Source organism: Ailuropoda melanoleuca, chromosome X (genome assembly GCF_002007445.2).
Source record: "Ailuropoda melanoleuca isolate Jingjing chromosome X, ASM200744v2, whole genome shotgun sequence".
In the NCBI taxonomy this organism is placed as follows: Eukaryota; Metazoa; Chordata; class Mammalia; order Carnivora; family Ursidae; genus Ailuropoda; species Ailuropoda melanoleuca.
The window spans coordinates 96,736,874-96,750,804 of NC_048238.1; the positions used below are offsets into that span (position 1 = coordinate 96,736,874).

A 13,931-nucleotide genomic window follows, 5' to 3' on the forward strand; every position below is an offset into this window, starting at 1 on the left:
AGATACTCTTACTCTTAGGAAACAAACTGAGGGTTGCTGGAGGGGTGGGAGTTGGGGGGATGGGGTGGCTGAATGATGGACACTGGGGAGTGTATGTGTTGTGGTGAGCACTGGGTATTATGTAAAACTGATGAATCACAGATCTGTACCCCTGAAACAAATAAATACATTAATATAAAAAATTTAGAAAATAAGAAAAAAGAGTGACTTATCAGCAGAAAGAGATTATGAAAGGGATATTGGCATTAAGGTTCTGTCACAGATCAGTCATGGGAGAAGCTAGATAGAAACAAAGTACGAATTCAAAATCATTTGCAAAGCCCAAAGAAAATGTGTGTTATGCTTTTCTCATCTGAAATCATCTGAAGAATGACCACAAATTTCTTGTCAAATTGAAACTCTGCCTTTACCCATGTCAAGGGTAGGAAATGTCTTTCTAGTTTCTTTTAGACCATCCATGGAGTCTGTCTTAGGGGGTAGATTTAAAGTCTTCTGGGAAGTTCACAGCTCAATACATGATGTGAGATGAGAGTCTACTGGTTGCTATGGTTGATGTGGCTGCTTTGGTTGGCTACGTTATGCCCCTTTCTTTCCTCCTACTCTTTGACCAAGAGTGATGTAGTGGAATGAGCACTGGACTTGGGTTTGTGCCTTAGTGGAATTTATTAAACCTCATTAAGTTTTACTTTCCTGATCTGTACAAGGAGGGCAATAATAGTTATTTACCTCACAAGTCTGTTTGAGGACTAAATGAGATGATGCATATATAAAGCACCTAGCACAGTGTGCATCTGGCACACTGTCAATTCGCAATCCACAGTAGTTATTATTAGTTTTAAAGAAGACTCACCAGGGGGCTGTGTGGTAGGTCTGGGCACTTGGAGGTAAGCCTGTAGACTACTGGAAGGTGCTGTGAGGAGAGAAACAGAAGACAGGAAGAGAGGTGAAGGGGCTAAAAAGAAACTTCACTTGTCTCCCTGATGACCAGCCCTGACCCCAGGAAACAAGTTTAGAAGAAAAGGCTCCCACAGTCCTCTCTGTAAATGTGGCCAGAGCAAACCTTTTTCCCTCTTGCTCTCTCTGAGAGTGCACGAGAATATCTGCTAACCCTGCTGTTTTCCCCAATTCGGACATTTTCCATTCATTTGACTCACAGAAATCAGAGATGAGATGGGGGGGGGTTTAGTAAATCCAAGAGTTTTGTCAGTCATGCTTAAGGGGGTATAGTCTTTCATACACTGAGCAAGTGCGTAACAGACAACTCAGCAAGTATTGTCAATCCTTCTGTTCCCACTTTGTCAAGTGATGTGGGGTTGCATGATGCTCTGATATGAATCATGCAGGCAGCTGCCATACTGCATTAATTGCAGAGAAGCTGGATTCCATACAAGGTGCTCCCAAAGGTTCATTACTAAATACTCATCCAGCAGTTCTTTGAAAGGTTGCATTGGGTGACAAGGACACTAAATCCTTCTATGCGCTCGAGCTCCAAGAAAGGACAACTGGAAATTACACCATGGTTTTTCTCTCTTTTCTTTCCAGAAGAGAAAATATAATTACTCACTTGGGCCATTCCCACCCTCTCCTTGATGTTTTCTGGCTTTGAAGGCACTTAAATGCTTGCTCCCTTGCGTTCAAAGTCTTACACCACAATTTCTTTATGAAAACAAGATGTCTTTTAAATTAATGCTAAATAAAAGTGAGTTTGTCACTGGAAGATCATCCTTGTGTAAAGTACCCAAAATTTAAAAAGAGTTTAATGACCTCTAACCTCTAACCTCACTCCGATCTCATATCTCATGTTTCAAGCTACTTGGAGGCCATCTCTACTCAGATGTTCCACCGTCACCTCCAACTCCCTGTGTCCCAAACCAAATGTTTCACCTTTGCTCCAAAGCATCTCCTCTCCCTCCTTTGTTCATTTCCGTCAAGGGCACTACCATGACCCCATCAACCAGGCCTAGAAACCTTGGAGTCATCCTAGATTTCTCTTTCCTTCATCTGCCTTTCTCAGATGATTAAGTTCTGGTTGTTCCGCTTTATGACTTGCCTTTACATCAGCTTCTGATTCACCTCTCCCTCTGTGTTCCCAATGCCACCATCTCAGCTCTGGTTCTTCTCACACCATGGCAGGATTCCTAGAAGAGTCTACTCATTTGTCTGATTTCATTCTATCCATCCTGTTGGCCACTAGCCGATGAGTCTTCCTACAAACCTGGCTTTGGCATGTCACACCTCTGCTCAAAGTTCTACAGGGGTTGCCTATTGCTTATTGTATTGAGTTTAAGTTAACCTATCATTCAAGAGCGTTCGATTATTTGAGAACATAAACCCACTGCTCCAGCCAGGGTTCCAGCATCATCGTGTCAATATGAACTGTAAACCACATGCATTCTTGTTTCCAGGCCTGTGTTTTTGTGCCCCACTTCCATCTCCTCTACTTGACACATCCTTCTATCTTTGAGGGCCTATGACAAGGCCCAGTTCCTTCCTCAAGCTCTCCCTGACTGATCTAGCATCACAGAGCACCTTCTGTGTCTGTTGCCTTCACCATGATATTTTAGCAACTAATCAGATGGTATAAATGAAAAAAATATTGACAGAGTCAGGAAACCTGGGGGCTAGTCCTGGCCTAGCCTTTGACTCAATAGGTGACATTGGACATTGTGCAGTCACTCCCCTTCTTTGGGTGTTGGTGTCCTTCTAAGTAAAATTAGACAGGTAAACTTACAACAATGTGTCTCAAATACTGGTCATCCTCACAGCACCTTCACGTTTGCTGTATCTGTAATCTGTCTCTACTTTTACATAATTAAATTTTTTCTACATTGCTTTTTCATTGAAATACATCTTTCATTGTGGTAAAACATATATAACCTAAAAGTTACCAACTTAATCACATTTAAGTGTACAGTTCAGCGACATTAAGTATGTTCGCACTGCCAGGCAATCATCACCATCATTCACCTCCAGAACCCTCTCCCAAATCTTGCAAAACTCAAAGTCCATACACATTAAACAGTAATTTCCCATTTCCCCTTTCCCACCCTAGCAACACAGCCCCTAGCAACCACCATTCTACTTTCTGTCTCTCTGAGACTACTCTAAGGCATCTCATATAAGTGGAATCATATAGTAATTGTTTTTTTGTGTGTCTGGCTTATTTCATTTAGCATAATGTCTTTAGGGTTCATCCATGTTGTAGCATGTGTCAGAATTAAGTACATTTTTAATAAAAGGAAATGATCATATCTGTGAAATCATGGATTTATGGAATGGCTATATTTTTTCTAACATACATTAAAATAAATCTATAACAATAAAAATAAAGTTTGTGTGCCTTGGTCCCATCAGTAGCATGTTCCCCACTCCTCACGAACACCTGACTCAATCATCTCCATGGGTTTGTCAAGCACTAAAAATATATGGTTCACTGCAGCAGCAGCTTTCAAACACGGCTGATTATCAGAAGTCTTCAAGTGGCTTTAAGAAAAGACCTGGGCCCTGTCCCAGACCCATTAAATCAGAATCTCTGGGGATGGCCCACGAGTCTGTATGTTAACAAGCTCCCAAGGCATTTGCGATGGTCAACCAGGTTTGGAGGCATTATTCCATGACTGACGAGAAGGCAGGGTGCCAGGCCTATGCTTCTTTTACATTTCCAATAGCACAGTGCTGGTCACAGAAGTCAAACTCAAAAATATTGTATCGACTAATAAATTGAAAGAATTTCCAGAAATAGAAAAGAGATAAGATTTTAAATTATCTTTTTCCTTTTCAGTAGTGTCCTCCCTGCAACAAGTCCCTCTGTAAAACAGGAATAATGACACCCAACCTTATGAGGGTAACTGTGACTCAAATTGGATTAACATGTGGGAAAGCAATAACTGTTATTAAAAAATTGCTTGTCCACTTCTTATGAGCCCTGCATCATGCCAAGGGAGAATAGACAAGAAGTTTAAAACATGATTCCTGTTCTCACAGAGCTCAGGATCTGCTCGAGGAAACCAAACTAACCCAGATGGAACAAGTGAGGAGCAATGACTTCCGAGTGGGGCAGAAATTTAAGCCAGGTGCACTCTGGGCAGGCTTTCATGGGTAAGACTTCAGCTGAGCCCTGAAGGAAAAACAGGGCTGAGAGAGAGAGAGAGAGAGAAGAGGCCAGAACATTCCAAGAGAAGGGAATGGCATCAGACATGGCTGAGGCGGTTACCCATGTGGTATATTTGAGTTGGCCCAATAAGACTTGTCTCATCACACAACGCCCCAAAATAACACTGGAAATTCGACTGTTTAGAATTCTGTTCCTTATGATGGCCCTTCTGGAAATGCAAACACACCTGGGCTAGTTTGTATATGACCTCACTTACACCTTAGTGTGCATTACTTAAATCAGAATGCTTTCTCCTCAACATCTGGACAAGATGGGTGGGCAGAAGGATGGGGTTCTGATTGGTGGAAGCCCAGGAAAGGGTCATTTTGGAGCCCCGGAAACAGTTTCAGCTGGGAATCCAGAAAGCAGCATGGGGGCCAGAGAGGGCAGCAGGTATCAGGACTCTAAACTGTCAATGATGATATCACAGTGAACATGAGGAAGGAGACAAGTCCTAACCAGAATCCATTTCAAATAACTTCTTCTGTTGATGTGTTTAGAGGCTTCTGCAAACCAGAATAACATGCAGATTTCTATTAGAAAAGCATCGAGCTTCCACAGTGAACAAATGAGTATCTGTACAGCTGGGTTCTTTAATTTTATGGGTGTTTGGGAAGATGGACTGTGACAGGCATGGAGATGTGGTTCTTTGGAAACGGGCCTGTGACAGGCTCTCTTGTTTCGTTTCAGACCCAGGCTCTCCCTCCCAGTCCCTTTACAGTTTGACTCCTGAGCTTGACCTCAGGTTGGAAAAAAGTTTCCTTTGCAAAGACTATATTTTTTTTCCTCCCAGAGTCTGCTGCTCTCAGCAGAGCTGGTTTCTTGAATAGCTGTGATTAAAGACAGAGGTTCTTTTTCTTCCTTCTCTGGGCTGTGAGGAAGCTGGTCTCCCCCATAGGGCAGCACTTGGGGCATCTCTTCCTGGACAGCCCTCCATTCTCTGAAGCCATTACACCAGTTTGTCCAGCCAGCCAGCTAGCCTTTGTTTGGCTTGGAAGGTCCCAACTAACTTAGGCCAAGGTATTTAGAAAAATGTTTTAAAAACCTGAACCTGGGACTTCAGGAATGAGCCTAGGACATTGAAGCCTATCCACCTTTCTTTAATTTTACTACTTTCCTCACAGAGCCAGTACACATCCTGCCTGTGGGACACTTTGTATTTCCTACTCCAGTTAGGCATGTCCATAATCAATCACTGAGTTAATTCAAATTATTCCTTCAGAGCCCACATTGTGCTAAGCTCTGTGTGGGAAAGAGGAAGTGAAAGGCAAGGCTCTATCTTCAGAGAAAAGATAGCTTCTCCGTACACAACCCACATACACAAAACATAGCTAGCTCCCAAGATGAGACAGTAGAAGGTTAAGGTCAAAATTACTGCAGGGGAAAAGCAATCAGTGTCAACAGAATTTGGAAAAGGAAGAATGAAATCCAGGAGGGGAAGTGGTCCAGTAAGGCTTCCAACAGGAAGTGGCTGTGAGCTGGACTTTGACAGATGAGCTACATTTGGAAAGTATATGTAGGAAAGTTTTATCATCCTATCACTCTTGCAAGAAAAATCTCAAACAATTCCTCCAGAATCACAGCCTGGCATTCAAGGCCTTCGGTCATATGCCCCCCCCCCCCCGCCCCTTCCCTCTCCAACAGTAACTCCTAATGTTCTACTACACAGGATTCCTTACCTACCTCCATTCACATCTGGTCTCTTGAGCATCCTCCCTTGTCCACACCTTGGCTTTCTCTGTACTCCACCTTCACTCCTTCCCTCCCTTCCGGTTCTCCAATGTCACCCATTCCTCGTCAAGTTCAAAAATCACTTTACCCTTGACCCATCCCTGCCAACACACATCCAGTTACGTCTCCCTCCCCTGAAATTCCTCAACACAGAAGGCATGTCTCTCTCATCTCATATACCACATATAAACCACTTGCTATAATAGTTAACAGTAGTACATTATGGGATGCAGCAAAAGTAATTTTAAGGGAATTCATGGTGATTTATTCCCACATTAAGGAAAAAGCAAAGCTCAAATAAACTACGTAACTTTACACCTCAAGGAACTAGAAAAAGAAGAAAAAACTAGTGCTAAGTTAACAGGAGGAAGGAAATAACGAAGTTCAGAGCAGAAATAAATGAAATAAAGACTAAAAAGACAATAGAAAAGATCTATGAAATTAAGAGCTGTTTCTTAAAAAGATAAATAAAACAGACAAACCTTTAGCTAGACTTACCAAGAAAAAGGGGAGAGGACTCATTTATAAATAAAATTATAAATGAAAGAGGAGACGTTAGAAATGATACACAGAAATGCAAAGGATCATAAAAGACTACAATGGATAACTATTTGACAACAAACTGGACAACCTAGAAGAAATAAATTCCTAGAAATATACAACCCACAAAGACTGAATCATAAGGAAAGAGAAAATCTGAAGAGACCAATTACTAGTTAAGGAATCAATAATCAAAAACCTCTCAACAAAGAAAACTCCAGGACCAAATGGCATCAGGGGTGAATTCTATCAAAGTTTAAAGAATTAATATCAATCCTTCTCAAACTCTTCCAAAAAACAAGAGAGGAAGGAACACTTCTAACCTCATTTTATGAGCTCAGCATTATCCTGATACCAAAACCAGACAAAAACACTAGAGGGAAAAAATTACAGGCCAATATTCCTGATGAACATAAATGTAAAAATCCTCAACAAAACATTAGCAAACTGAATTCAACAATACATTAAAAGAATACTACACCATGATCAAGTGGGGTTTATTCCAGGGATACAAGGATGGCTCAACATCCACAAATAAATCAATGCAATATACCACATTAACAAAATGAAGGATAAAAATCATATGATAATCTCAATAGATGCAGAAAAAGCATTTGACAAAAGTTAACATCCATTCATGATAAAAAAAAAACTCTCAAAAAAACAGGTATAGGGACACCTGGGTGGCTCAGTCAGTTAAGCATCTATCTTTGGCTCAGGTCATGATCCCAGGGTCCTGGGATCGAGTCCCACATCAGGCTTCTTGCTCAGCAGGTAGCCTGCTTCTTCCTCTGCCTGCTGCTCCCCCTACTTGTGCTCGCTCTGTCTCTCTGACAAATCAATAAAATCTTTTTTTAAAAACCCCAAACCAAAAAACAGGCATAGAGGGAATGTACCTCAACATAATAAAGGCTGTAAATGACAAGCCAAAACAGGTATAGAGGGAATGTACCTCAACATAATAAAGCCATATATGACAAGCCCACAGCTAACATCATATTCAATGTAAAACGCTGAAAATTTTTCCTCTAAGATCAGGAACAAGACAAAGATTCCCACTCTCACCACTTTTATTCATCATTGTACTGGAAGTCCTAGCCACACCAATTAAGCAAGAAAAAGAAATAAAAGACATCCAAATTGGAAAAGAGGAAGTCAGATTGTCTATTTGCAGATAACATGATATTATACATGGAAAACCCAAAGACTCCACCAAGGAAACTGTTAGAACTAATAAACAAATTCAGTGAAATTGCAAGATACAAAATCAATATTCAAAAATCAATTGCATTTCTACATACTAATAATGAACTATCAGAAAGAGAAATTGAGAAAAGAATCCTGCTTGCAATTGCATCAAAAAGAATAAAATACATAGGAATAAATTTAACCAAGGAGGTGAAAGATCTGTATATTGAAAACTATGACACTGATGAAAGAAATTGAAGAAGACACAAATAAATAAAAAGATATTCTGTGCTCACAGATAAGAAAAATTAATACTGTTAAAATGTCCATACTACACAAAGCAATCTACAGATTCAGTGCAATCCCTATCACAATTCTACTGGCATTTTTCACAGAAATAAAATAAAATAATCTTAAAATTTGTATGGAGCCGCAAAAGACCCTGAACAGCCAAAGCAAGTTTCAGAAAAAAAGAATAAAGTTGGAGTCATCATACTTTCTGATTCCAAACCATGTTACATAGCTATAGTTATCAAGACAGTATGGGCTCTTCCTCAGTGCCACCTGCAGAGATGGCAGCCATCTCCTACATGGCATCATGGCTGCCCTCAGACCTCTGGTGAACCCCAAGATCATTGAAAAGAAGACCAAGAAATTCATCCGGCACCAGTCAAATCGATATGTCAAAATAAAGCACAACTGGTGGAAACTCAGAGGCACTGACAATTGGGAGAGCAGAAGATTCAAGAGCCAGAGCTTGACACCCAACATTTGGTTACCAGAGCAACAAGAAAACAAAACATACGCTGCCCAGTGGCTTCCGGAAGTTCCTAGTCCACAACGTCAAGGAGTTTGAAGTGCTGCTGACGTGCAACAAATCTTACTTATCTCACAGCGTCTCCTCTAAGAATCACAAAGCCATTGTGGAAAGAGCAGCCCAGCTGGCCATCAGAGTCACCAAACCCAATGCCAGACTGTGCAGTGAAGAAAATGAACAGACAGACAGCTTATGCACACACTGCATTTGTGTTAATAAAACCATAAAATTACAGGAAAAAAACCCAGTATGGTATTGGCATTAAAACAGACATACAGATCAGTGGAACAGAATAGAGAGCCCAATAATAAACTCATACATATATGGTCAATTAATTTATGACAAAGGAGCCAAAATACACAGTGGGGAAAGGATATTCTCTTCAATAAAAGGTGATGGGAAAACTGGACAGCCACATGCAAAAGAATGAAACTGGACCCTTACACCATACACAAGAATCAACCCAAAATAAATTAAAGACTTGAACATAAGACCCAAAACCCTAAAACTCCTAGAAGAAAACAGAAAAAGTTCCTTGACAACGGCCTTGGTAATGTATTTTTGGATTTGACACAAAAAGCAAAGGCAACAAGAGCAAAAATAAATAAGTGGGACTACATCAAACCAAAAAGCTTTTGCATAGTGAAGGAAACCCTCAACAAAATGAAACTGCAACCTATGAATGAGAGAAAAAGTTTGTAAATCATATCTGATAAGGGTTAATAACCAATATATAAAAAGAACTCATACAACTCTACAGCAAAAAAACCCAATCTGATTTAAAAAACAGGCAGAGCAACTGAATAGACATTTCCCCAAAGAAGACATACAAATGGCCCAATAGGTACATGAAAAGGTGCTCAACATCACTAATCATCAGGGAAATGCAAATCGAAACCAAAATCAGATATCACCTCACATCTGTTAGAATAGCTATTATCAAAAAGATAAGAGATAACAAGCATCCGCAAGGATATAAAGCAAAGGGAACCCTTGTGCACTGTTGATAGGAATGTAAATTGAGTGGCGGCCTGGGTGGCTCAGTCATTAAGCGTCTGCCTTCCGGCTCAGGGTGTGATCCTGGCGTTCTGGGATCAAGCCCCACATCAGGCTCCTCCGCCATGAGCCTGCTTCTTCCTCTCCCACTCCCCCTGCTTGTGTTCCCTCTCTCGCTGGCTGTCTCTCTCTCTGTCAAATAAATGAATAAATAAAATCTTTAAAAAAAAAAAAGCAATGTAAATTGATACAACCACTCTGGAAAATAGTATTCAGCTTCCTCAAAAAATTATAAACAGAACCACCATATGACCCAGCAATCCCACTTCTGGGCATATAGTTAAAGGAAATAGAAACAGGGTATCGAAGAGATATCTGTACTCCCATGTTCACTGCAGCATTATTCACAATAGCCAAGATATGAAAACAGCCTGAGCATCCACTGGTGGATGAATGAATAAAGAAAAAAATTATATAATCACATTTTCTTTATATACATATATTGTGTATATATATATTTCTTTGTACACACATATTGTGTATATATACATACATATATACACAGGTATATACATATATACACATAATGTATATGTATACATGTAAATGTATATACATATATATACAAAGAAATTGTGCATATATATATATATATATATATGCACACACAATGTGATACACACAATGGAATATTATTAATCCATGAGAAAGGAGAAAAATCCTGCCATTTGTGACAACATGGATGGACCTTGAGGGTATTACACTAAGTGAAATGAACCAAATAAAGACAAATACTGCATGGTATCATTTATATGTGGAATCTTAAAAAGAAAGTCAAACTCTTAGAAACACAGAGTAGAAAAGTGGTTGCCAGGAGGTGGGGGCAGTGGGAAAAATAGGGAGATGCTGGCAAAAGGTTATCAAGTTTCAACTATAAGATGAATAAGGGCTGAGGAGGTAATGTAAAACATGGTGACTATGGTTGATAACACTATGCTATATAACTGAAATTGGCTAAGATAGTAGAACTTAAATGTTCTACCAAAAAAAATGAATATCTGAGGTGATAGATGTGTTAACTAGATGATGGGAATTCTTTCACACTGTATATGTATATCAAATCACTGTGATGTATACTTTAAATATCTTACAATTTGGGGCCCCTGGGTGGCTCAGTTGGTTAAGTGTCTGACTCTTGGTCTCGGCTCAGGTTGTGATCTCAGGGTCATGAGATGGAGCCCCGCATCGGGCTCTGCACTCAGCATCGAGTCTGCTTGAGATTCTCTCCCTCTCCCCCTCCCTCTGTCCCTCACCCCACCCCTGTTCTTCCTCTTTCTAAAATAAATAAGTAAATATCTTATGATTTTACTTGTTAATTACACCTCAATAGGGCTGAAAAAAATAAAAGCAATTACACACATACACACACACACACACACACATTAAGCATTATTAAGGCTTTTACGTTACTAGGTACTAGGTGAAACGTTTTGTAAGCATTGCATTTGATCAGCAGAATGATCCTGCCAGGAAGATGCAATTATCATCTTCATTTTATGGATGAGGGACTGGATACTTGGTGGGGTTCACTTGGCCAAGGTCATATAATCAGTAAGTGGGGAAGCTTACCATCTCATGGCCTCTCCTATCTGAGTAAATGGGTATAGAGAGGTGTAATATAAGCAAACCATTCCTATATGACTCCATCTATATTTAGAAACTTTGAAAGAGATGGTGGGGAGAAGGAAAGAGGGAGAGTTGCAGAGAGGGAGAACGCAGTTGAAATCATATGGGTAATTCTATCCATCATTCCATTTTGCTTTGCCCTGGAGTTAACTTAAACTGGGAGATGTGAATCTGCTGTTCCCTCACATGGTGTTGTTTCCTATGAGACTCTCACTAGTGACTCTCATGCTTAAATGTATGCGGTCTACAAATTCAACGTAGCTCCTAAATGCAAGCCAATTGGCTTGGTTCTCAACTAAAGAGTGGTCTGGTATAATGCTGGAGGAAACAATAAAAACAAACCTGTGTTGGACTTACTGAAAAATGGTATTTCTGTCTTCAGTGGAGCACCTTTCAAAGGAACTTTTGAGGGGTATTTTGTCTATAAATTATTATGTTTTTGCTCACCAGGAACCTAACCCCTCATAAGATAGGACTTTCCCATATTTGTCTTGATTCCCCAACTGGTGTGAAAACTCCATGTGAGTAGAGTCTGTGTCCTAAACTTTTTTATATTCCTTCAAAGTGCCTAGCAAAGTCACTTGAAGATAATAGGAGTTAAACAAGTCAATGTCAAAGGTTATTCATCAGACATGTTAATTTTCGCAGCAAGTTTAAGGTTACTGAGACATCGTCCCAAGCTACCCACAAAATGGAAGGAAGATTTGTACTATCACGTATATCCCATGACTTGTTGGCATCCTCTGTACTATTTCTAGAAATAGAATCTGTCTGTTCCCATCCCTAGCTGGATCAACTGAGCACCTGGCAGTTTCCTACTGATGCCTGGTCAGCTGTCACCTTCAAACTCCTGGTTCTGTTTGCTCAATGTGTCTTCTAGAGCAGGCCTGACTATTTTGGGTCTGAGATACAGCTGTCAGCGTTTCAGGCGTACCTCACGTATTTCTAGAATTAGGTGGAAATATTTGAAGCCTGAAAAAGGAACTATAATGTTCTGAGTATGAAGGAAATATTTAGGCAAGTATCAACTGGCAGCACATAAGGCTAACTAAGAAGAATAGAGTCCCTGGTGATAAAATGAGATGAGAACAACAGCCAAGCCATCTTGGGTTACTTGCATTTTAGTAGCGTGGGGTGAGTTACCAAACTATTCCTGTTATTTTTATTAGCATGTGATTAAGGAATTGACCAAATGTGAGACTGTTTGCTATAAATGTGAAATGACAGATTGACGGAACACATTTGCTTTGCTCTACCAGAGAATGATTGTAATTCCTCAATTTAAAAAGTCATTCTGGTTATACATATGTCCTAGGGATGCTTTGAGAGTCAAGTTGTACCTCTTGACCTCATTCTTTTTAACTTGTGATAATAATTTCTGCTCTCCAATCTGATAGAGTGCAATACTGACCTGGAGCAATGACACTGTGATTCTGTACCAAATTATTAAGATATGATTAGTTCTCTTGGAGTGAGGCCCAGGAGAAGTAGGGAGTCTATTTTATGGAATGGCTAGGTACCAAGGCAAGAAGAAGGTGATAGGGATTTCTTCAGCTTCCAAGATCAAGTTAAATTTGGTGATTTAATATAGGCTAGGACAATCATTTCCTCTCATACAATTTACAGTTATTTTGATTCCTTAATCCAAGGGTGTGTCAGGGGATGTGTCAAATCCATCGTCAATTTTGCCTTTTCAGAATTTTGCCTTTTCACAATTTTGCTTTGGCAACGTCCAATGGAAAAAACAAAACCTTAAAACTCACAAACCCTCTGTCATTGAGATCCTCCAGATAAAAGCTATTAGTGGAATGAAATAAAAGCTCTGAAGACGAAGGAGGAAGTGATTGTGGTGCCAGTGAGAGAAAGACCATAGGCTCATTCCTTGAAGGGATCAATTAGCTTTATTTGCTGCCTGTATTTACAGACTGCTTCCCAGGTGATTCTGATGGAAATGGTCCAGGGACCATGCTTTGAGAAACACTACCTTAGAGACTAAACATAGTCATGTCCACGGTCCAAAGGAAATTAAAATCTTAAGAGCCATTGCCTTTAAATTCTTTTTCAAATTTTGCTTTTCATGGGAATGTGTGCCTTTCTGATAACTCTATTCCTGCTTCCTTCTAGCAAATAAATTACTAATGTAGAGATCACTGAATTAAATCATGTGTTGGAGAAATTGAAAACTTAAAATTTCAGCTCCAGTATTAATTTGCAGTCTAATTTTGACTTAATAAGTTAGTTATTTCCCCTTTTGTAAACTGAAAGTCCATCTAAGAAACATCTGGTAAATTTTGGATGAAAAGCACTGAGAAAATGCTTGTATCACAAGATGAGTTTTTTCTGTACCTAGGGTTGCCAGATTTTGCAAAAAAAAAAAATTGAATTACAGATAAAGGATGAGTAATTTTTTGGCATAAGTCTGTCCCGTGCACTATCTGGGATATACTTATCCTGGAAATTCATTGGTTATCTGAAATTCAGACTTAACTGGGCATGCTGTATTTTATCTGGCAACCCTATCTCTACCACCACCCTTTTCCTGGAGCCTGCACTTTCCAAGACTTGGGCAACAGAAGAGAGCGTTTTGTAACTTAAGGCCAGGAAGGAAATGAGCACTCATTTAGCATAATACAGTGCAGGAGAAATGCTAGCAGGAGATTAAACTTCCACGCTGGAGAAATCTAGGTACATTCTGGTGATGGGGAGCAAGAGGCTAACATGGGGAAATGGAGGGGAGGACAGAGCATGGTTGGGCAAGCACACACATGGAATTCCAAAGTAGGTCCAATCAGTTACTCAAGGAACATAACCCAACTTGCT

General features: G+C 39.9%; 1 protein-coding gene and 1 pseudogene across 2 annotated transcripts in view; one reads left to right on the top strand and one right to left on the bottom strand.

Annotated features, from left to right (window-relative positions):
* FAM122B (family with sequence similarity 122B) overlaps nucleotides 1–13,931 on the bottom strand; it is a 206,817-nt gene that overhangs the window by 103,436 nt on the left and 89,450 nt on the right. The window contains exon 10 of one of the 2 annotated variants that reach the window (XM_034648950.1): nucleotides 851–910. The exons of the other annotated variant lie outside the window; for it this stretch is intronic. Coding sequence (XP_034504841.1) covers nucleotides 898–910 — 13 coding nt within the window. The 3' untranslated portion in view covers nucleotides 851–897. The remainder of the gene's footprint in view (nucleotides 1–850; nucleotides 911–13,931) is intronic. 2 annotated transcript variants of the gene reach the window in all.
* LOC100479659 lies at nucleotides 8,211–12,060 on the top strand (annotated as a pseudogene).